The sequence below is a fragment of the Perognathus longimembris genome, chromosome 20 (genome assembly GCF_023159225.1).
Source record: "Perognathus longimembris pacificus isolate PPM17 chromosome 20, ASM2315922v1, whole genome shotgun sequence".
Taxonomy (NCBI): Eukaryota; Metazoa; Chordata; class Mammalia; order Rodentia; family Heteromyidae; genus Perognathus; species Perognathus longimembris.
Window position 1 is genome coordinate 25,510,200 of NC_063180.1, and position 22,694 is coordinate 25,532,893.

The 22,694-nt window shown below is 50.1% G+C and overlaps 2 protein-coding genes across 2 annotated transcripts; one reads left to right on the top strand and one right to left on the bottom strand.

The window, feature by feature from the left end:
* LOC125368136 (natural cytotoxicity triggering receptor 1-like) lies at window positions 1-3,380 on the top strand. Its single transcript, XM_048368992.1, has 7 exons — window positions 1-34; window positions 105-137; window positions 345-632; window positions 1,763-2,041; window positions 2,233-2,307; window positions 2,989-3,039; window positions 3,163-3,380. The coding sequence occupies exons 1-7, from the start codon at window positions 1-3 to the stop codon at window positions 3,378-3,380; spliced, it is 978 nt and encodes a 325-aa protein (XP_048224949.1).
* A 2,838-nt stretch (window positions 3,381-6,218) lies between these two features.
* Window positions 6,219-20,756, bottom strand: LOC125368137 (NACHT, LRR and PYD domains-containing protein 7-like). The gene is made up of 12 exons (XM_048368993.1): window positions 20,736-20,756; window positions 20,555-20,671; window positions 17,383-17,626; window positions 14,608-14,682; window positions 12,896-14,489; window positions 11,768-11,935; window positions 11,028-11,201; window positions 10,409-10,582; window positions 9,977-10,147; window positions 9,108-9,275; window positions 7,019-7,189; window positions 6,219-6,502 (listed from the first exon to the last, which is right to left on the bottom strand). The coding sequence occupies exons 1-12, from the start codon at window positions 20,754-20,756 to the stop codon at window positions 6,364-6,366; spliced, it is 3,216 nt and encodes a 1,071-aa protein (XP_048224950.1). The 3' UTR covers window positions 6,219-6,363.
* Window positions 20,757-22,694: the final 1,938 nt, after the last annotated feature.

Sequence of the window (22,694 nt, forward strand, 5' to 3'; positions counted from 1 at the left end):
ATGCTGTCCACACTCGCTGCCCTGCTCTGCGTCGGTGAGTCCTCATGGGAGAGGGGAGAGTTGGGGTGGCAGGAGCAGCGGGTCTCACCATGGCTATATTCCAGGGCTATGCCTGAGCAAGAGCAGCTCTCAGACAAGTGAGTCTTCCCATCAGAGCCCCAGGGTCATCCTTCGGGTTGGGACGGAGTGTCCTTGTGAGAACATCCCAGGGCGTGAGGTGGAGGGAGGGTGCCCTGGAGGAAGCAGGGGCTCCATCTCACTGGAAGGACCCCAGGCCAGCAGCTAAGTGGGAAATGGGGTGAAACAAGATGCATCTCCACCCCCACAGTCTCTCCCCCTTTCAGAGACACTCTCGAAGCCTGCCATCTGGGCCAAGCCCAGCCACACGGTTCCTGTGGGGAGTCAAGTGGAGATCTGGTGCCGGGGAGCGCCGGATGCCAGAGAGTACCATCTGCATTTTGAAGGTGGTCATCGTGCTGTGTCAAGAACCCAAACACCGGGGTCAATGAACAAAGGAGTCAGTTTCCCCATGCAGGTCACACCACAGAGCACTGCCGGGCAGTACAGATGCCTCTACTCAAGTGGAGAGCTGTGGTCAGAGTACAGTGACCCCCTGGACCTGGTGGTGACAGGTGACCGTCCCGTCCCACAGATGCATGCCCACCTCCATGGCCCGAGTCATGGGGGCCACGTCCAATCCAGCCTTTCTGGGGTCCTTTGGGGGAGCGGTATCCTGGGAGCAGAGGGCTGTGGTGGGCAGCTGCAGCAAGTGTCCTCAAAAGCTATCTGAGATGGTTGGGAGCTGGCGCTCATACCTGTCATCCCAGCTACTCAGGAGGCAGAGATCTAAGGATCGCGGTTCAAAGCCAGCCTGATCACCAAAGTCTGTGAGACTCTCATCTCCAATGAGCCACCAAAAAAGCTGGAAATAGAACTGTGGTTCAAACGGTAGAGCATCAACCTTGAGTGAAAAAGCTCAGGGTCTGTGCCAAGGTCCTGAGTTCAAGTCCCAGGACTGGAGTGAACACACACACCACAAATCTGCGAAAATCTGTGATGAAGCTCACATCTGTAATTCTAGCCGGTTGGGTGGTACTGAGGTTTGAACTCGAGATTCTGTGCTTTCTAGGCAAGCACGCCACCGTTTTGAATCGTACCTCCAGATCTTTTTGGTCTGTTTTTGTTATTGTTGTATTATTTTGTTTTGTTTTGAGATGGGGCCTCCTTTTTTGTCCAGGCTGGCCTGTACCAGCTTTTTGTATCGAGATGGGGTCTTTCTAACTTCTTTGCCCACCTGGCCTGCAATCGTGATTCTCCCAATCTGTTTCCCAAGCAGCTGAGATGACAGGCACTCCCCACAGTGCCCAGCTATGGATTGAGATTGAAGTCTCAAGAATCCAGGCTAGTCTCACATCACAATCCTCCTGATCTCAGTCTCCACGCAGCTGGAGATTACAGGGATGAAATACTGTTCCGGGCTTTCCCAACCCCGAGTTTCTGACCTGATGGCTCTGGTTCCTACTTTTCTGAGAGGCATCCACTGTAATGGGTCAAAAGCAGAACCATTGGCAGGGACTCAGAGACACTGTCCTGGAAGCTAGACCCTGAGAGGCTGGAAGGAGAGCTCAGGGATGGCTTGTACAAGACAAACACAGATCTGGGAAACAGAAGAGGGGCGCAGATCTAGATGGTGCTCTCTGGTGTTGGTTGCTGGGTAGCGGGAGGGGCTTGGTAAAGATGCTTCGTACATTGTCACTCGTAGGACTGTACGATACGCCCACCCTCACCGTCCACCCCAGACCTGATGTGGCCCTGGGGGAGCCTGTAACCTTCCGCTGCCAGCTGGAGACAGCCACGAACACATTCTTTCTGCTGAAGGAGGGGCAGCCCAGCCACACACAGCGCCGATCCGGGAATCTCCAGGCCGATTTCCCCCTGGGCCCTGCCACCAGATCTCACCGAGGGACCTACAGATGCTTTGGCTCTTACAACAACCATATGTGGTCTTTCCCCAGTGAGCCCCTGAGGCTGGTGGTCACAGGTGAGGCCATGGTCACAGGGCCTCACCTCGCCGAGGCCCCACCTCCAGCCTCTTCCCGATGCCCACTTGAAGTGCTGGGTCAGGGCATGGGGACTGCTGCTCCTGGAGACACGTTTGGTCACTTATGCATGGGACACCAGAAAGAGGACAGGCAGGGAGACCGAAATTCTTACCTTCATCTCCTTTCCCAGGGAATGATGGAAACACCAGCTTCGCCCCCACAGACCCACCCACCACTTCTCTGGGTGAGTCTCTGGCACTTCTAAGCATTGGGCAGGGGGAGGGGAGGTCAAGGCTTCTCAGTGACATTAGAAATGTAGTGTTCAGCCATGCACCAGTGGCTCACGCCTGTACTCCCAGCTATTCAAGAGGCTGAGATCTGAAGGTAGAGGTTCAAAGCCAGCCCAGGCAAGAAAGTCTATCAGACTCTTAGTCTCCAACTAACTGACCAAAACCCAGAAGCAGGGGTACGGAACAGGTGGTAGAGTGCCAGCTTTGAGTAAAAAGCTCACAGATAGTGCCTAAGCCTTGAGCTCAAGTCCCAGGACTGCTGCATGTACAAACTGTAGTGTTCACAGCCTAGTTTGAATTTGCCTCTGGGTGAGGAGAGGGAGATAAGGTTGATCAAATGTGGCCTAGTGGCAAGAGTGCTTGCCTAGCATGCATGAAGCCCTAGGTTCGATTCCTCAGCACCACATACACAGAAAAGGCCAGAAGTGGTGCTGTGGCCCAAGTGGTAGAGTGCTAGCCTTGAGCAAAAAGAAGCCAGGGACAGTGCTGAGGCCCTGAGTTCAAGCCCCAGGCCTGGGAGGGGGGGGCTCCCCCAGAAGAGGAACCCTCAGGGGAGTGGAGTGTGGGGTAACCGTGGATGGTGTGGAGGGTCAAGAGATGGATCCAGGGCTGCAGGCTGGGCCTCCATTCCTTCCTCTTCCCTTTCCCCTGTCCAGCAGATCCGTGGCAGGCCTATACCTCCACCCCAGGGTGGGAACTGCAGCAGGGTAAGTGAAGCCTGGGCACCAGGCTCTGCAGCAGGAGCCAGGCTGGGCCTTGATGGTGGAGAGGAGGGGGGGCCATCACCCTGTCTCCTCTGACTCCAACCTTCGCCCTTGGGGATCCCACAGCCCAAAATCTCCTTCGCATTGGTCTGGCATTCCTGGTCCTGGTGGCTCTGGCGTGGCTCCTAGCTGAGGACCGGCTCCACAGGAAGCGGGCCCAGGCCCGAAATGCAGGATGGGGATGCAGGAGGCGGCAGACAGTGCAGCGGGACCTTGATGGACACCAGGAGCTGCGGTGCCCACGCAGGGCGAGAGGCCTTGACCTTGGGCTGCGGGAGCTGTGATGGGCGGGTGGAGGAGGGGGCGCTGCAGGAAATGAGGATGGGGGATAGGGGTGGGGGAGGGGCAGGGGCAGCGGCCTCGAGTCAGAACTGAAGGGGTTACTTTCCTTGTCCATAAATCCTCATTGTCTCTGCAACATTTTAAATACTTTATTTTCTACTGAAAATTATACTTTTAATGACTAGTCGTGTGTGTGTGTGTGTGTGTGTGTGTGTTACTAGGGCTGGAATTTATGGCTTGGGCACTCTGTCTTAGCTTTTCTACTTATATCTGGCACTCTACCACTTGAGACACAACTCCACTCCTGGCTTTTCAGGTGGTTAATTGGGGATAAGAGTCGCCTGGAGGAGCTCAGAATGTGGCTTAGAGGTAGACTGTTTGCCTGGCATGCATGAAACCCTGGGTTCAATTCCTCAGTACCACGTAAACAGAAAAGGCCAGAAGTGGTGTTGTGGCTCCAGTGGTAGAGTGCTAGCTTTGAGCAAAAAGCAGCTTAGGGACAGTGGCCAGGACCTGAGTTCAAGCCTGGGAATTGGCAGGGGTGGGGGCGGGGAGGAGGAAGAGTCTCAAGGACTTTCCTGTTCAGACTGGCTTCAAACCAACAATCACCAGATCTCAGCCTCCTGCATAGTTAGGATTCCAGGTGTGAGTCACTAGCATCCAACAAAAACATGTTTGTTTTTGTTTCCTAATACAGGAATCAACCCTTTCAACCAACTACTGCTATCAGCAACCCATTGGATTTTCTTTGAGGGCGGGGGAGGAAGGGCAGAAAGTCATTTTTCTGAACGCCTATTGCTTATACACAATGAGCTTTATTGTGATATTCTCATACACTTATATAGTGTCCTTACATCATATTCACCCCCATTACCCTCTCTTGCTCCTCCTACCTCTGGTTTCCTGTCTATTTTGTAACAATCCCTCCAAAACCTATGGGTCTTATTGTTTTTTTAATGGAGATACCACTTGTCTGAGTCTGCTTTATTTTGCTTAACACAATGATCTCTGGCCCCATTCATTTCCAAGTGACATACATTTATTCTTTATAGCTAAATAGTAAGCCATTGTGTTCCTATACAACATATCCTATTTATTTGTTGATGGACACCCAGGCTCACCGCAGAACGTGGCTGTTTTGATTCGGGCCCCACTGGACATGGTATGCCTGTATCCCTGACGGGTGCTTGCTTCCTGCCTTCAGGGAGATTCCCAAGGAGAGGGCAAAGAGCATGGTTCCAGAATGGGGCAGTTCTGTGGAGTGATCTCCACCTCCTCCCACTCTTGTTGGTTCACGCACCCAGAGCCTAGGGTCCCCTGTGATAGCGCCAGAGTGGCCCTCTGTGCTGAGCCCTCATTCTCACTCCCACCACCCCCAAAGGTCACTGCTGCCCACAATTACTTCCTCTGAAAGTGGCTGTTCACAAAGCTGGAGGCGCTTCCTGGAGAGCAGAGCGCAACACAGTCCAGGTAGGGTCTCTGTCTTCCTCCACCCCCTGGCTCACTTTGGCACTTCAGCCACCACTTCCTCCCCAAAGCATTCAGTCAAGTAGGTTTCCTGAGGCTTCCTGCTATTGCTGCTTTTCTGATGGCGGTGGTTCTGGTTCATGTTTATCACAGTATTCCTTTCCCCTTGTCATCAACTAACATGCTCCTACAACTCAAGCCTTTAGCATTGAGGACTTCTGTGTATGTGTGCCAAGATTTCCAGAACTCTGGATTTTTTTTCTCTTGATCTTGGGACTTGAACTCTGGGCCTAGGCTTTGTCCCTGAGCTGCTTTTGCTCAAAGCTAGCTTGACTCTACCACTTGACCCACAGTGCCACTTCCGGCTTTTTCTGTGATTAACTGAAGAGTCTTCAGGGACTTTCCTCCCTGGATTGGTTTCAAACTGCAATCCTCAGATCTCAGCCTCCTTAGTAACTAGGATTACAGGTATGAGCCACCAGGGCTCAGGGTTGATGACTTTTAGATACAAATTTGTATACAGTCAATCAGATCTACTAAACCAAAGCTTCATTAGAAAATTTATCTTTTGTACAAATGGCATGAAGTACTTTGCTTTACAAGCAAAATGCATTAGCCATCCCTTCATTTGCTTATACTTTGAAGTGTATGCTGAGAATATAGAGTTGCAAATACAACATACTTTTCATGTTTGCTGAGCTGGGCCTCAAAGTGACCACCTGTAATATCAGTGGGGAGATGGAAGGAGGGAAGGAAGGAGAGAGGAAGTGAGGGAGGGAGAAGGATGGCCAGCAAAACCCTCTCTCAAAACAACCCCACAAAACCGCACATTGTGAGTAAAAGGATAAAATCAGAGGATTTGGAAAACTATTCCTCAGAGACCAGGTCTGTCCAGCTACTCCATTTTCATAGTTTTATTGTTATATTAAGACAATTATGCCATTTGTTTATTTGCCTACTGTGATTGCTAAGTGTCTAAGATATTAACTATGTGGCCTTTTATGAAAAAAAAGTTGTCATCCTAGGACAAACATGATTTAAGATATTTTGAAACCAGTTCATATAGATCCATCAAGCAACTGTGAAATGAGACTCAGCTACTCCCAGCTCCTCAGGAGGCTGAGATGATCTGAGGATCACTATTCAAAGCCAGCCTGGGCAGGAAAGCCAGACTCTTATCTCCAATTAACCAGAAGTGGAGCTGTGGATCAAAGGGCTAGCCTTGAACAAAAGAGCTCAGAAAGCCCAGGGGCTGCGTTCACCAATAGGGAAGATTAGTGAGCCTTTTTCCTTGTCTACGTCTAGCATCCAGTGAATCCCAGATCTGCTCTTGAGCACACGAATAAATGAAACTTCAGACCCAGTGCTTTCACTTTGTTTATTATCCATGCGAGAGAACTCTGGTCAAAAGTGAAGAACATGGCTTGTGAGGAAGACAACAGTGCTGGGTGCTGGGGATGCTGTGTCCTTCAGCAGTGGCACCCTTGGGCCTTCCCAGACTCCACCGGGAGAAGAGCATCAGGGACTCAGAGAAAAGAAGTCCCAGTAGGACAGCGCCATGGAGTTGGTCACCTCTTCGATCACCAAGCCGGGGTGGCTGGCCTTCACTTCCTGCAGGAGGTTCTTGATCTTCTCATTTGACGGATCCACCTTCAACCTAGAGGACCAGGGTCCTGAGCACTTTGTTTCAGTGCCCCTGGAAATTCATTTCCAGCTGCCCAAAGAACCTTAATGTCTGTTTCAAGCAAGCTACTCATCTCAGGAAACTGTGTGCCCACGCATGTGTGTGTGCCAGTCCTGGGGCTTCAACCAAGGGCCTGGGTGCCATCCCTAAGCTCCTCTGCTCAAGGCTAGTAGTGCTCGACCCATTTTGAGCCACTTCTGGCTTTTTGGTGGTTCCTTGGAGATAGTCTAACAGATTTTTCCTGCCCAGGCTGGCTTTGAACTGGGACCCTCAAACTCTCAGCCTCCTGAGTAGCTAGGATGGACAGGTATGAGCCACTGGAACCCAGCAGAAAAAAAGTTGGACCCAGAAAAATAAGAATTCTTGCCGGGTACTGCTGGCTTACACTGTTATCCCATCTACTCAGGAATCTTGAAGTCTGTCTGAGGATGGAGCTAGGCCAATGCTGTTCTCTTTGAGGGAAATTACCGGATGAGAAACGGGTCATACCTGAGAGTCTTCAGACCAGTGTTGCTAGTTTTTAAAGCTTCCAAGATCACCTTGACTCCAGCCTGCCCCAAGTTATTCTGGCCCAAGTCCAGCAGGTGCAGCTCCTGGTTGATGGTGAGGGTGGAAGCAAGCTCCTGGCAATACAGAGGACTGATGAAGCAGCCCCAGAGCCTGTTGGGGAAGAGCACAAACACAGAAATCACCAAGTGAATCCTCACCGAGGAGCCCAGCTCTCCCTGGAGCATACTTAACTTGCTGAGGTTAAGAGTGAAGTCAAGGGGAAAACAAATCAACCAGTGCCAGGTAGCCAGGCAGCGTGGCTTGTGCCTGTAAATCCTTGCTACTCTAAGATCAGGAGGATCATAGTTCAAGGCCAACCCAACAAGTTCATGAGCCATCCCCCCCCACACACACCCTTTCTCAACCAATAGCTGGGCATGGTGGCATGAACTCCATCTTTCCAGCTGCAATGGGAAATATGAATAGGAAAATAGCAGTCTAGGCATGCCCAGACCAAAAAAAAAAAGTAAGACGCTATCCTTAAAATAACCAGAGCAAACAAAAATAAAAAGGGCTGGAGTGTGGGTCAAGCGGTACAAGTTGTCTAGCAAGGTCAAGGCCCCCAAGTTCAAACCTCAGTATGAAAATTGAAACAAAAAAAAAAGTCTTTGTGGAGTTTTTTCCTGACAACAGACCCCAGGACTTTTGTCATGCAAGTCCAGGGATGGGGGTACAGACCACCATTCCAGTCATTTCTCAGAAAAGAACAAGTCAACCAGAGAGTGGCTGTGTCGATTTTTACTTAAGAGGAAGTCCTTTTCAAAAAGGACACAAGAAAAATACCTAAGGGATGGGGAGTGGGGGGTAGTTTGTGAAATCCTGATTACCAGAGGAGGTGGTGTGGCTGAAAAGAACTAGCAGCAGACAAAACAATTTGGTTTAAGCTGTGCCCTGGTGCTCACACCTGTAATCCTAGATACTCAGGAGACTGAGATGGGAGGATCACACAGTGTGAAGCCAGCCCAGGCAGAAAAGTCCTTTAAGACTCTTACCTCCAATTATCCACTAGAAAACAGGAAATGGAGCTGTGGCTCAAAGTGGCACAGCACTAGCCTTGAGCACAGAGGCTCAGAGATAGCACCCAGGCCCTGAGATCAAGCCCCAGGACTGGCCAAAAAAAAAAAAACACAAAAATGTTTTAAAGGCTGGGGATGCAGCTTGGTGGCAGAACAATTTCTCATCATGCCTCAAGCCCTAGGTTCAGTCCTTAACACAGGGTGCTGAAGAGCAGCTGCCTGCCTAAGGAGTTCGAGCCAGGCACCAATAGCTCATGCCTGTCCTGTAATCAATCCTAGCTACTCAGGAGGCTGAAATTTGAGGATCAAGGTTCAAAGCCAGTCCAGACAGGAGACTCCTTCAGTCTTATCTCCAAAGAACCACTAAAAATCTGGAAGTAGAGCTGTGGTTCAAGTGGTAGAACACCAGTCTTGAGTAAGAAAAATGTCACTGCCTAGGATTCTCTTTCCAGCAGAGCACCTGTTGCAATACATTTGGCTGAGACTTGGTTGAGAGAAGATAACGGAGCTCACTGATGGGGCATTGCCTTGCATGGAGTTCAGGCCCTGCTCCCAGCTCCCTGAGTACTGGATTGGGGGTGTTCAGGCTCTGCTTTCCAATCCTTGGGGCCTTGGAGAAGCAGCGCACCCAGATCTGCCTTATCTAAGCAGCTCCTTCAGCAGCAGCTCTCTGAATATAGGTAGCTGTGTGCGGACAGCGTCAATGTCACTGAAGGCTTTGCTTTGGAAATCAGTTGAGGAGACACAGACAAAATAGCTAGATTGGGGCTGGGGATATGGCCTAGTGGCAAGAGTGCTTGCCTTGTATACATGAGGCCCTGGGTTCGATTCCTCAGCACCACATATACAGAAAACGGCCAGAAGTGGCGCTGTGGCTCAAGTGGCAGAGTGCTAGCCTTGAGCAAAAAGAAGCCAGGGACAGTGCTCAGGCCCTGAGTTCAAGGCCCAGGACTGGCCAAAAAAAAAAAAAATAGCTAGATTGGAATCTAGGAATGACATTTCCAGACACCTACCCGAGGGTTCTTAGCATGGATTTTCCATTCCTTAAGGCATTACAGAGCACGAGCAGCCCAGCGTTGATGGAATTCAGACTCAGGTCCAGGCTGGTGAGGCTGCAGCCTTCCTGGAGAAGCGCGGAGAGGCTTTGGCAGCCTTCTACCCCGATTTTGCAACGACGCAACCTAAGGGACAATCGAAGAGGCGTCTGTCTTCCCTCCAGTGGCATAGCACAGCACACAGCAGACTCCCGCACACAGCTCACAACCCAGGATAGAACTACACAACTTGCCTGGCCCAAGTGCTAGCTAAATAAAGGATGAAGCTGGGGCTGGGAATGTGGCTTAGCTGTAGAGTGCTTGCCTAGCATGCATGAAGCCCGGGGTTCCATTCCTCAGTACCACATACACCGAAAAAGCCAAAGTGGTGCTATAGCTCAAGTGGTAGAGTGCTAGCCTTGAGCCAAAAGAAATAAGCTTAGGGACAGTGCGCAGGCCCTGAGTTCAAGCCCCAGGACTAGCAAAAGAAAAAAAAAAAAGACTTGGATTTAATTGGTCTAGCAAAATAGTGGTCTACCATGAAAACCAACCACTCCTAATAACCTAAAACATCTGTTATGTGCTGACTTAGGAAGGTAATTCCTCTATATATTACCTTTATAATAAAAAAAAACCAAGCAAGCAAAAAAAGAATGGTTACACTTCACATTTACAAGGCTGTAGATCTCCGTAAATAAAGGCTTTTTAACTAACTTCCTCTTGTGCCCCAGCAGAGGACTGAGGTATGGGACATTTCTGCAGGTGGTCTGCAGATTGACACACAGACATGTGTGTGTGCACATGTTTGCACGTGTGCACACACACACACACACACTACGGGGACTCACACCAAGGTCTGCAGTTGACAACCAGCATGAAACAAGCCCTCACACAGGATTTTCACCCCGAAATCCCCGAGGTCATTGCCGGCCAAGCTTAGATGTGTCAGGTGCTGGCTGATGATGAAGATGGAGGCAAAGTCCTTGCAGCAGATATGGGTGAGCTGACAGTTCTCCAGGCTGTGGAAGCAGCACATGGGGCGGGGGGAGGAGCCAAGGCAGTGAGGCCATTTCCTGTACCCAGTCCTCCAGGCCCCCGTGGATGCCCATCCCATCTCCATCCCAGGCTGGGGACGCCATGGAGGACAGAGGGAGGAAGAACCTCGCCCCCCCATCATGCTCTGCTCCCGGAAGCTGGTGCTGCCCCCTCCCCCATTACCCCCCCTTTCCCCCCCCCTTCCCCGGCTGCGGCCCAGAGCTGAGGGCACTCAGGAGACTTACGACAGTTTTTGCATGGCACACCCTGGCCGCAACAGGGTCTGGCAGAGCAGCTTGGAGCCCGAGTCCAGAATCTCATTGTCCGCAATGTCCAGGTCAGTCAGGGACTGGCAGGCTTGGACGGCCAGGAAGAAGTTGGCCCACTGCTGGGGGCTGACGTCACAGCATGTCCCCAGCCTGGGGCAGAAAATCCAAGTTATACACCTAGAGACCCAGTCTTCGTCCCTTCCCTCAGGACTGCCTCCCTGTACCTCCTCCCTCCTAGACTCCCAACTGCCCTGAACCATCAGATCTGGCCTTTGCTCCAATGGTGCTGAGGATGCCTGTGTGGACCATGTGCAGACTCATCTTGAAGGGGTAAGTTAACTTCTCACGTCCCACCGGCATGCTTAAGACTTAAGCGTGATTTCCTAGGCTCAAAGAAGCCTCAGCATTCCATGTTGAATAACATTTTCTCCAGTGGCAAAGGGGCCACTCAGCTGGGTACCCATAGCACACATAACCCTAGCTTTCTTTTCAAGAGGCCGAGACCCAAGGATGGCAGTTTGAACCCAGGCACTCAAGCCCATGAGCCACATCTCCCCGGAACCAGCCAGGATGGCAGCAGAGGGCCTGGGCTTACCTCAAGGACTGCAGGCGGCACTTCTCATTCTTCAGCATCTCGCCCACCATCAGCAGCAGGCGCACCTTGTCTTCCCGGACACGGCCCTCCAGGGCCAGGTGGGTGAGGCTCTCCTTGCCAATGAGGGCCAGGCACAAGTCCTGGTAGGCGATCTCAGGGGTGATGTACTGAATGCTAAGAAGAGAGGTGCAGGTGGCTCACCTGTAATCCTATTCAGGAAGCTGAGATCGGAGAAGTTCAAAGCCAGTCCCTGGGATTTCCCCATAAGATTCTTGTCTCCAAGAAGCTACTCAAAAAAGCTGGCAGTGGGCCAGGCATCAGGTGGCTCACACCTGTAAACCTAGCTACTCAGGAGGCTGAGATCTGAGGATCTTGGTTCGAAGCCAGCCCAAGTGGGAAAGTCTGGGACTCTTGTCTCCAATGAACCACCAGAAAAACTGGAAGTGGCGCTAGAGCTCAAGCTAGAGCTGTAGCCTTGAACAAAAAGGTCAGAGACACGGGCCAGACCCAGAGTTCAAGCCCCAGGAATCCAGTGGCAGAAGTTGGTTTCAGGACTACTGGTGTTTCCATGAGGGGGCTCCCGCTTCCTTTGTATTCTGAAAACCTGGCCCGGGTCCCCAAAGAACACTCAAATACCACAGCAATGCACTCAACAGGCCGCACGTGACCTCCAACCTCTGACCCCTGACCCCCCAACCCCCTTCCCCAGGGCGGGAAGACACAAGACACTTTCTACTTACACTACTTTTTTCACGAGGCAGGTCTTATAGCCCAGGTATTGGCTGAGCAGCCTCGAGGAGGCGGAGCTCAGAAAGCTCTGGTTGATGGTCAAAGCTCTCAGGTTCAGGTTGGAGCAAATGGAAGAGCAAAAATCAAGCCACAGGGCAAGTGTGCTGCCAAGTTGAAACCTATAACCAGGACCAATTGAGTCAGCCACTAGGCAGGTCAGGAGGACTCACTGCCCTTAACCAGAACAGCACCCTTCAACCCACAGTCATTCTTTTATTTGCCAGTCCCAGGGGCTTGAACTCAGGACCTGGCTCTGTCCTTGAGCCTTTGTGCTCAAGGCTAGCACTCTACCACTTGAGCCACAGCACCACTTTTGGCTTTTGAGTCAATTTATGGGAGAAGAGAATCTCACAGAACTTTTCTGTCCAAGCTGGCATTGAACCATCATCTTCAAATCTCAAGCCTACTGAGCAGCTAGGGTTATAGGCGTGAGCCACCAGTGCCCAGCTTCTAGTCATTCTTGACCTGGGTCAGAGTTTTATTTCTATCACTGTGGGCTCAGTGACTTGTTCTGCTCAAAATGACATGTAAATGAATTGCCAACCCCAACTTTTTTAAAAAAATTTAAAGCCATGGGCTGGGAATGTGGCTTAGTGGTAGAGTGCTTGCCTAGCATGCATGAAGCCCTGGGTTTGATTCCTCAGTACCACATGAACAGAAAAGGCCAGAAGTGGCCTTGTGGCTCAAATGGTGCTAGCTAGGCCAAGCTCCAGGACTGGCAAAATAAAAACTGTGTATAATGCCTAGGGCTGGTCATGTATATGCCTTGACTCCCAGCTACTGGGATGGAATTGGATCACAGTCGAGACCAGCAGCCTTGGAAAATAGCAAGATCTTAAATACTGCAGTCGCACATATCTGTCATCCCTGCTACTTGGGAGGAAGAAGCGGAGGAATAGCATGGCCTGGAAATTCACTCCAAAGCTTGCTCTTCCCCCAATCATCATAGCATCTGGCCTCCCACCTGAAGTGTTAGCCAGGAGACAACTGACCAAGACTGGAAAAGGTCAGACAACAGGAGACTCCAACCAAACAGGACATGGGAGGAGATGAAGACAGCACAGCAAAGCCGGGCTCACCTCCCATCTTGAAGGTAGCAGCTCAGCTGAGCGCTGTCTTCCTTGAACAGCCCCTTGACCACCTGTACCGTGAGCCTATGCAGGCCTCGGCAGTGCTTGAGGCAGAAGGAGGCGTGCATAAGATCCTGATGGCTCTTTAAGATCAGAGACATTTCCTCAAAGGGAGCCAGAGCCTCTTCCACCAGCTCCTTGTCCTGAGATTCATATAGCCAGGAGAAGACCTGGCTCCGCTCCATTTGCAAGAGGAAGGGCTTGGTCTTCTCAAGCGGACACTCCAGCAGCTCCTGTCTGATCTCTGCAACGAACGTTTGGCAGCCGAAGACCGCCTCCAGCTCCTGGGCCCTCTTCTTGTTCAAGAGGCCAAACAGGAAGAGGGCTGTCTGGGCCAGGTCGGGGTTCTTCATCTGTGCCTCTTGGGAGAACAGCATGCTCATGTCTTTGATGTTATCGTCCCCGAGATGGCAGCCTTCGCCTCTGCTGTCCTTGGGCTTCAGGATGTAGAACAGGGCAGCCAAGAACTGTTGGACGGTGGGGTGAATGAAGTAGTAAGTGCATGACCCATAGATCCAGTCCTTCTGAATGATGTGATTGGCCCGGAAAGGGTGGAGCATGGACTTGTGCACCCCAAGTTTCTCCAAATCTTCCAGGTAGAACACAGATACCTGCGTCCACAGCCCCTGGGCAGCCAGGCAGCACAGGAACTCCAGCCCGTGGGCCAGGTCACTGGAGCCAGGGCGAAACTGGTCACAGAACAACTGGAGAAACAGGCCGGTGGAGGTCTGGCAGGCCCAGGCGGGGTCAACACCCCTCTCCATTTGTGGCTGCAGACAGGCACACAGCAGCCTGCACATGGCAGGTGCCGTGCTTATGGCCCACAGAGTTTCATTGCTCTTCAGGGCCTCCAGGGCTCTCTGGGCCTGGGCCTGGTCTTTGAAATGCTGGCGGAAGTACTCCTGCTTATCCTCCTCTGAGAAGCCCTGGATACAGAGGAAGCGTGGCTGGCCGGCTAGGGGGATGAGGTCCCGCAGGGCCCGGGGCCGTGTGGTGACCAGCAGGGTGGCCTTGGGGACCAGTTTCCCCTTCAGCAAGCTGACCAGCAAGACTGGCACGGGGTTCTCTTCCAGCCAGTCCGTGCAAAGATTATCTGCGAGGTCCCACTTGGGGAGCGTCATCTCGTCAAAGCCATCCACGACGAACAGGGCATCCTGGGGTTCCTCCAGAAACCGCATGATGTCACTGTCCAACTCAGGGAAGTCCAGGGAGAGCAGTTGCAAGAACGAGCAGGGCACCATGTGGCTCAGCTCCCTGCAGCTGAGGTAGAAGACCCACGAGAAGGGGTAGTCCAGACTGCCCTCCGCCCACTCCAGAACCAACTTCTTCGCCAGTGTGGTTTTCCCACTGCCCGGGGGGCCATACAGCACCACCACCTTTGGCTGGATGACAGACCGGGGAGGCAGAAATGGTATCAACTTCCGGTTTCTGTCTATGACGCTGAGCAGGTCGGTGCCGAGCAGGTCGGTGCTCTCTACACTGAATTTACTCTTCCAGGCCATAGCCACGGTGTCTCTCACATCTCTCCGCTCTTCCGTTTTGTCTGGGGAAGACATTCAAGAAGGGGAAAATTGGGTTGATGCTGACTCAGTTTTCAGGAATAAGGAAAACTCAAGAAGACCACTTGCCTTGAATGCCACAAGACAAAAAACAACACGCACCTGGATCTTCTACCTCACAGCCTTTCGGTTCTACCCCCTGCATCTGTTCTTCCGTTACTGATGTCTGAACATCCTCTGTTAAAAAGAACAGGATAGGGGCTAGGAATATGGCTTAGCAGTAGAGTGCTTGCCCTAGCATGCATGAAGCCCTGGGTTCCATTCCTCAGTACAACATAAAACAGAGAAGGCCAGAAGTGGTGCTGTAGCTCAAGAGGTAGAGTGCTAGCCTTGAGCAAAGAAGCTCAGGGACAGTGCCCAGGCTGAGTTCAATTCCCAGGACTGGCAAAAAAAAAAAAAAGATTGTAGGTCAGGAAAAAACCAATAGCCCTGCATGCCACAAGACAAAAACTACTCACCTGCTTTTTCCGTCTCACAGGTTTTCACTTCTTCACCTTGCATTTGTTCTTCTATTATTGATGTCTGAACATCCTCTGCTTTTAAAAGAATTATATATTACAGGCTGGGAATATGGCCTAGTGGCAAGAGTGCTTGCCTCAAGTACATGAAGCCCTGGGTTCGATTCCTCAGCACCACAGATATAGAAAAAGCCAGAAGTGGTGCTGAGGCTCAAGTGGTAGAGTGCTAGCCTTGAGCAAAAGAAGCCAGGGACAGTGCTCAGGCCCTGAGTTCAAGCCCCAGGACTGGCAAAAAAAAAAAAAAGCAAAAACAAACAAGAAATAAACATATGTCAGGAAAAAAACCACTGGCTGTGAATGCCACAAGACAAAAACTACTCACCTGCTTTTTCCATCTCACAGGTTTTCACTTCACCTTGCATTTGTTCTATTACCGATGTCTGAACATCCTCTGTTTTTTTAAAAAAAATTATATTATATATGTGTCAGGAAAAGACCACTAGCCCTCATGCACCAAGACAGAAACCATTCACCTGGCTCTTCCATCTCACAGGTTTTCATTTCTTCCCCTTGCATTTGTTCTACTACTGATGCCTGAACATCCTCTGTAAACAGAGAAAAATGTTGTATGTACATATATGTGTAATATATATGCCACAAAAAGACTATTTGTCTGCATGCCCCAAGACAGAAACCACACACCTGGCTTTTCCATTTCACTGTTTTTCACGTCTTCCCCCTGCATTTGTCCTTCTATTACTGATGCCTGAACATCCTCTGTAAACAATATGTATATATATATATGTATACGTATACACACATACATACACACACACATATATATATGCGTGTCAGAAAAAGACCACTGGCCCTCACACCACAAAACAGAAACCACTCACCTGGCTTTTCCTTCTCATTATTTTTCATGTCTTCCCCCTGCATTTGTTCTTCTATTGTCAATATCTCAACATCCTCTGTAAAAAAAAAATATATATATATATGCGATATATATAGATATATAGATATATGCGACTCCTGTTATAAAGACCTGCAGCAGCCTCAAATACACTTAAAACTGTGGGAAAACTGAGCCATGAGAGTAGGAGAGGAAAGAAAGAGCAGAAAAACACTACCAATAAACTCAAACGGAGAGCTACTGCGGGAGTCCATGGTGATGGGAGGAGAGCCAGGAAATCCAGGTATAAAGCCTGAGCTGGTCAGGAACTAAATAGGGTCCCAGTCAGGGGGCAGAGTCACAGGGAACCAGAGCGCTCACAACCCAGAGGAGAAGCTACAGTAACTCCACCCCTGCCTCTAGGAGTTCAGGCACGCCCATCATCTGGGGTGGGGCGAAGTCACCTTCATCCACCAAGACAAGATGGTGCCAGTTAGGCCCAATTCCCTATAACCCACCACATAGCCAAGATGACCCTGGTTAGATCCAGTATCCTTGTTTCAATATATGTATGTGTATATATAGGTATATGTGTGTATAATATATACACCTATATACATAGGTACAGCAATGTAAATCTTGACACTCAGTGTTAGGAAAGTAGATGAGAAAGGAAGCAGGCTGGACTTGATCTTCCAACAGGCAGGGACTGTTTATTGAGGAATAGCGAAGGGCAGTAACCTTCACTCAGGTTGTGTGAGGGAGTGCTTTTGGGGGGTGGATTTGGGGTCTGACCTATATGGGTCTTAGCAAGGAAGCAGAAAATAAAAACCAGGCTGTCGTCTTTTGCGGGCCAAGGGCGGGAGCCCCAGGCTAGGCCCAGGATGGAATGCTCTGCCTGGGGGTGAGGGAACTTTCAGCTAAGCCAAGGTCAGAATGACCCAGCACACACCCAGTGTTTTGCTGGACTGGGGATAATAAGGGCTTGACTGGGGGTAATAAGGCGGGAGTTAATCCTTTGCTCAGGGTTACCTGCGCCTCCTATATTAAGCCTTAGTGCAGGTCAAGAAGGTCTCAACTATGAAGTTCCCTTTCTGTGGGACAACAATCGTAAGATGTTACACATTACCATTATAATTCACATCTCAATGGACAAAGACAACATGGTTGCAGGAAGATGGATGCAATCGGGGTAACATTCTGTTGGCTGAGATTAAGTGAAGCTGCAATGAGAGGGAATGTTCTGGGTGCAGGGCTTGAACTCAGGACCTTGTGCTCTCTCTAGGCTAGCGCTCTACCTACCAGGTGAGCTACAACTCCACTTCCAGCTTTCTGGTGGTTCGTGGGAGATTAAGAGCCTCATGGTATTTCTTGCCTGGGCTGGCTTTGAACCAGGATTCTCATATCTCAGCCTCCTGAGCAGCTAAGATGATAAGCAGGAGCCACCAGTGCCAAGCTACCATATCCTTTAGTGTTCTAAGCCCCCAGGGTCCCCAGCCTAGGACAGGCAAGCAGGGTACTTGCCTAGGATCTGAGACAGTTCTGTCCGCTTCATCTTCTCCAGGATGCTCAGGATCATCCTCTTCAGTCTCACACCCGGCAATCTTTCCTTCAGAATTTCGGCTAGTTTCCTACTGCTGGCCTCTTCCATGTCACACCAGGGGAACTCCTGCAGGTCCACTGCCGACTCGATGCACCGCCTCAGCAGAGATTTGAAGTGCTTTAACTCATCCTGGTCCAACTTTTCCAGAAGGTTCTCCACGTCACACTGTGGCTTCAAAGACATCATGGAGCCCCAAAACAGTACTTTAGGGTCAGGATTAAATAAGAATTGGGAGCAGAGGAGGGGAAACCACTCTGTTTTGTTTGCCAGTCCTGGCGCTTGGACTCAGGGCCTGAGCACTGTCCTTGGCTTCTTTTGGCTCAAGGCTAGCACTCTACCACTTGAGCTACAGCACCACTTCTGGCTTCTTCTATATATGTGGTGCTGAGAACTCAAACCCAGGGCTTCATGCATGTAGGCAAGCAGTCTACCACTAAGCCACATTCCCAGCCTGAGGTAACCACTCTAAACAGGCATCCTCAGGCAAAAAAACAGCAGTTCTTATAGACTTTCTGTCACTGACATTACATACATTAACCAGATTAACAGGGGGGGAAAATATCAAAAGACAGGCTTGTAGGCCAGTGATAAAGTGCCTTGTATGTTCAAAGCCCTGGGTTTGATCTCCAGCACTGCAAATAGATACTATAAAAATATATATCATAGCCAGGCACCAGTGGCTCAAGCCTGTCATCCTAACTACTCAGGAGGCTGAGATCTGAGGATCGTGGTTCAAAGACAGCCCAGACAGAAAAGTCTGAGAGACTCTTCAATTAACCATGAGAAAACCAGAAGTGGTACTGTGGCTCAAAGTGGTAGAGCACTAGCGTTGAGCTGAAGAGCTCAGGGACAGCACCTAGGCCTAGTTCAAGTCCCATGACTGAAAAAAAACAAAAAAACTCAATGCTCACCTAAAGGGAGCAAGGGGAAAAGATAACCAAATTTTTCTACCCACAGGTTCTACCTTGATTGGCTGAATCTACCAAGAAAACCTTGGCTTAAAGAAATTGTATCTTGGGGCTGGGAATATGGCCTGGTGGCAAGAGTGCTTGCCTTGTATACAAGAAGCCCTGGGTTCAATTTCCCAGCACCACATATATAGAAAACATCCAGAAGTGGCACTGTGGCTCAAGTGGCAGAGTGCTTGCCTCGAGCAAAAAGAAGCCAGGGACAGTGCTCAGGCCCTGAGTCCAAGGCCCAAGACTGGCAAAAAAAAACAAAACAAAAAAAGAAATGGTATATTTTTTCCTAACCTGCATGAGGACCCAGATTAGATCTCTAGCACCAGGTATTTTAAAAAAATCAAAGTATCTATACCCTATACCAATACATAGATTTAGCAGCAACTTTTTTTAGGTTGAATCTTTTGTTTCTTCTTTGTAGTGGATATCATAAGTTTTCCAGGTGTGGCTTAAAAGGTACAAGAGGAAGCCTGGCTAGGTGGCTCACACCCATAATCCTCACCACACCTGTAACCCTAGCTACTCAGGAGACTGAGATCTGAGGATGGAGATGGGAAACCAGCCCAGGCAGAAAGAGCACAAGGGACTCTATCTCCAATTAATCAGCATAAAGCCGAAGTGGAGCTGTGGCTCAAGTGATAGAGCACCAGCCTTGAGTAAAAAAGCTAAGCAAGAGCACAAGTCCTCAAGTTCAAGCTCTTGTACTGACATACATACAAAAAGAAAAGAAAGAAATTATACGGGAAGATGTCATAATCATTCTTAAATAGTGTGTGAATAAGGGATTTGAGCATGCACAGGTTGGGGTGGGTGAGGGGGTCCTAGAACCAGTAGTACCCTGTGGAAAGCAAAGCAAAGCAATATTCCACGGCGCTGCATAGCAGGGAAATAAGCTGTCTTTCACAATCACTGAAAATACACCAGGTGCATCCTGAGCTAACACCAGTGGGGACAGCTTGCTTGCTCAACAGCAAAACCAGAGCCACATGGGAAAAAAACGAATGGGCCCAGTGCCTCCTAAAAGAACTCCATGCAGCATAAAGCAGAAACCCCTGCACACAATGCCTTCTGCAGCGCTGTTCCCAAGAGCTAAGTATGGAAACCACCTGAGCGCCTATCAGTCCACGAGTGGATAAACGAAACATCCGCACAGTTCACATGGCAGAGTATTATTCAACGATAAAGAGGGAAATACCAAGCTGCAGGCACATGGCTCACACCTTTAATTCTAGCTATTCAGGCTGAGATCTGACGCACACAGTTGGAAGCCTAGGGCAGGAAAAGCTGTGAGACTTATCTCCTGAAAACTGGAAGTAGGGCTACAACTCAAAGAGGTAGAGCCACTAGCTTTGAGCAAAAAAGATCAAGGACAGAGCCCAGCCCTGGAGGTCAGGCCCCATGACCTACAAAAAAACAAACAGATTTCCTGGAAAATGAAATAAGCCAGATGCACAAAGACAAATACTGTGTGCATTCTCACATGCAGAAGCTAGACCAAAAGGTGGAAAAGCTAAAGGCTTGAGGAAAAAGAGAACTCAGGGTGAAGCTGGAGGTGGGCCAGGGGCTGGGGACCTGCAGAACCCCCCAGAACAGGGAATAGTAAAACTTTTCATTACTGCCCTCAGACAGCAGAAGAATAGATCATTCTAGATCCCTCCAATAGTTAACACCCTTCCACAGAACCGAGCCAAGCTGGGAACACTGACGTCTGGAAGACTATCTCCACTGAACCACCAAAAAGCCAAAATGGAGCTGTAGCTCAAGTGGTAGAATGGCGGCCTTGAGCAAAAAAAAAAAGCTAAGGGACAACATCCGGGCTCTGAGTTCAAGCGCGCTCGCACACACCCATACACACACCCATACACACACACACACACACACACACCCCACACACACACACACGGAAGAGCTAGGAATAGAATCAGGGAGAGTTCACCTCTCAAAACCAGTCATTACTGGTGAGGAGAAAGTGAGCCCCAAACCCCTGAGAAATCCCCCTAGAAGCACCACAGAAAACACCAGACCTGGAAAGTTCTATGAGAGGCAGGAATACAGACAACAACTGCTGTTGGCCTGAGGCAAGGAGAGAGAGCAGAGCAGAGGGGCAGACAGGAGAACAAAAGGAACTCACCTTGCCCAGGTCAGGACTTTCATCCTGCCCCTCTACACTCTGCAGCGACATGGCGCACGAAAGCTGGCCCCGGCTCCGAGCCTGACCCTCTGCCTCCTTCCCACTGCCCGGGCCTTCCTACTGGGGTGGAAAAACAGCCCGGATTTAATAGGTGCTTCTGGGCCACAGATATGGGGCTCACCTGGAAGGCACCAGGCCCCATCCTCAGAGATTCTAACTTAATTGGTCCAGGGTGAGATGGAGGGGGTGGGGGTAGAACTTTTCCAAGCCCCTTGGATGATTCTGAAGATTCAGTGCCCTTGCCCGGTCACCTGGCTCAGGTAACATCAGGTAAGATAACAAGATAGAACAGGAACATTTGAGTGCAACTTCCTAACAAACTGTAAGGAACATCTTCTTCTTAAAGGGCTTGCCCTTGGTGTGTTCTTCATTTCTAAAAGAGCTTGGGAGGGTGGATGAGTGGATGAGAAGAATCCAGTCCTTTCCAGCATAGCTAAGGTTCAGTTAACCAGGTGATTCTTTTGGCAAGCCCTAGGCAATTGTGCTGTGGGGAGGGAGGGACTTGGTGGGGGGGGGGGACTAGCACTGTGGGAGGACACTGGCAATTTTCAGGCCCAGCTTCATCTGATCTCTAGGGGGGTGGGGGTGGGGGAGGGAGAAGACTAGAGGTCCCCTGGTCACCAGTGGCCGATGATATGATCAACCATGGCTACTGAGAAGCCACCATGAGACACACACACACACACACACACACACCCCAAAGTCAGGGTTTGGAGCAGTCTCCTTGTTGAGGAACAAGAAAACACTCCCATGCTAGGAGGGCGAAAGACCTCAAATCCATGGGCAAGAGCTCCTGGACTGGGGATGGAGGGAACCCTTCAGAGCTTTGCCTTGTGCCCCACACTGGCTTCCTCTGGTTACTTAAAGCACCAGACCCTTTAAGAAGTGGGTGAAGGGGGGGCTGGGGATATGGCCTAGTGGCAAGAGTGCCTGCCTCATATACATGAGGTCCTGAGGTCCTGGGTTCGATTCCCCAGCACCACATATACAGAAAATGGCCAGAAGTGGCGCTGTGGCTCAAGTGGCAGAGTGCTAGCCTTGAGCAAAAAGAAGCCAGGGACAGTGCTCAGACCCTGAGTCCAAGCCCCAGGACGGCCAAAAAAAAAAAAAAGTGGGTGAAGGCTGGGAATGTGGCTTAGGTAGAGCACTTGCCTAGCATGCGTGCAGCCCTGGGTTCCATTCCTCGGTACCACATAAACAGGAAAAGCCAGGAATGGCACTGTGGCTCAAGTAGTAGAGTGCTAGCCTTGAGCAAAAGAAGCTCAGGGACAGCACCCAGACCCCCAATTCAAGCCCCAGGACTGGCACAAAAGAAAAAAGAAGACATATAAGTAGATAGATAGAGGTGTAAATACAATAAAAACAAGAGGAAAAATCCTAAATTGTGGGGGAAACCTCAGTCTTCTCCCTTCTTCAGTCCTACTATCTTATTTCGATACCTACAGAACTAATATTGCTAGTGTAAAACGGATGAGCTTGGCTTTTTTGAACATCTAACGTGAAAGGCAGGTGGACCTTTTGTTGTATCTGGGAAGACAGGAGACAGCTGATCCCTACGGAAAGTAATAAGGAATAAGTACTTAAACTCAGCTGCCGTTACAATCATCTGGGGCTTTTGAAAGACACCCCCCAGCCCCCAATCTGGCCTAAAAGCAGAGCCTCCAGGAACTGACACCATGAAATGATGCCCCAATAGGTGAGTTTAACCCACATCTGAGGCTGATAATTACAAGGAAGAATAAAAAAATATATTCACACATGTGGTGCATCTAAAGGTGTCCAAAGACCCTAAGTTAGGGGCCCCAGCTTACAACCAAACTGTTCTGTAATGCCAGCCCAGCATGCCCCATGAAGCCTCTGTTATATAAGACAAGTAATGGGTCTTCTGACAGAAGAGGGAAGATGGACACTTGGACAGAAGGACAGACAGGCACACTCAGGAGGCAGGCACCTGGACACAGAGACTTGGGTACCAAGGCCAAAACTGTTGGCAAAAATGAGTTGGACTGTCACAGAGGTGGCAGCTTAGCCTCAGACAATAACCACAGAGGAGAGGAGAGCAGGAAGCATGAGTTTTGCT

What these genes read in the sequence shown, in the direction of transcription:
- LOC125368136 (XM_048368992.1), top strand. Translation starts at nt 1, where the DNA reads ATGCTGTCCACACTCGCTGCCCTGCTCTGCGTCG. An exon ending in CCTGGACCTGGTGGTGACAG is followed by an intron (nt 633 to 1,762) that starts GTGACCGTCCCG and finishes TGTCACTCGTAG; the next exon opens with GACTGTACGATACGCCCACC. An exon ending in CCTGAGGCTGGTGGTCACAG is followed by an intron (nt 2,042 to 2,232) that starts GTGAGGCCATGG and finishes CTCCTTTCCCAG; the next exon opens with GGAATGATGGAAACACCAGC.
- LOC125368137 (XM_048368993.1), bottom strand. Translation starts at nt 20,756, where the DNA reads ATGGGGCCTGGTGCCTTCCAG. An exon ending in TGTCAACTGCAGACCTTGGT is followed by an intron (nt 9,276 to 9,976) that starts GTGAGTCCCCGT and finishes ATTGTCCCTTAG; the next exon opens with GTTGCGTCGTTGCAAAATCG. An exon ending in ACTGGTCTGAAGACTCTCAG is followed by an intron (nt 6,503 to 7,018) that starts GTATGACCCGTT and finishes CTGGTCCTCTAG; the next exon opens with GTTGAAGGTGGATCCGTCAA.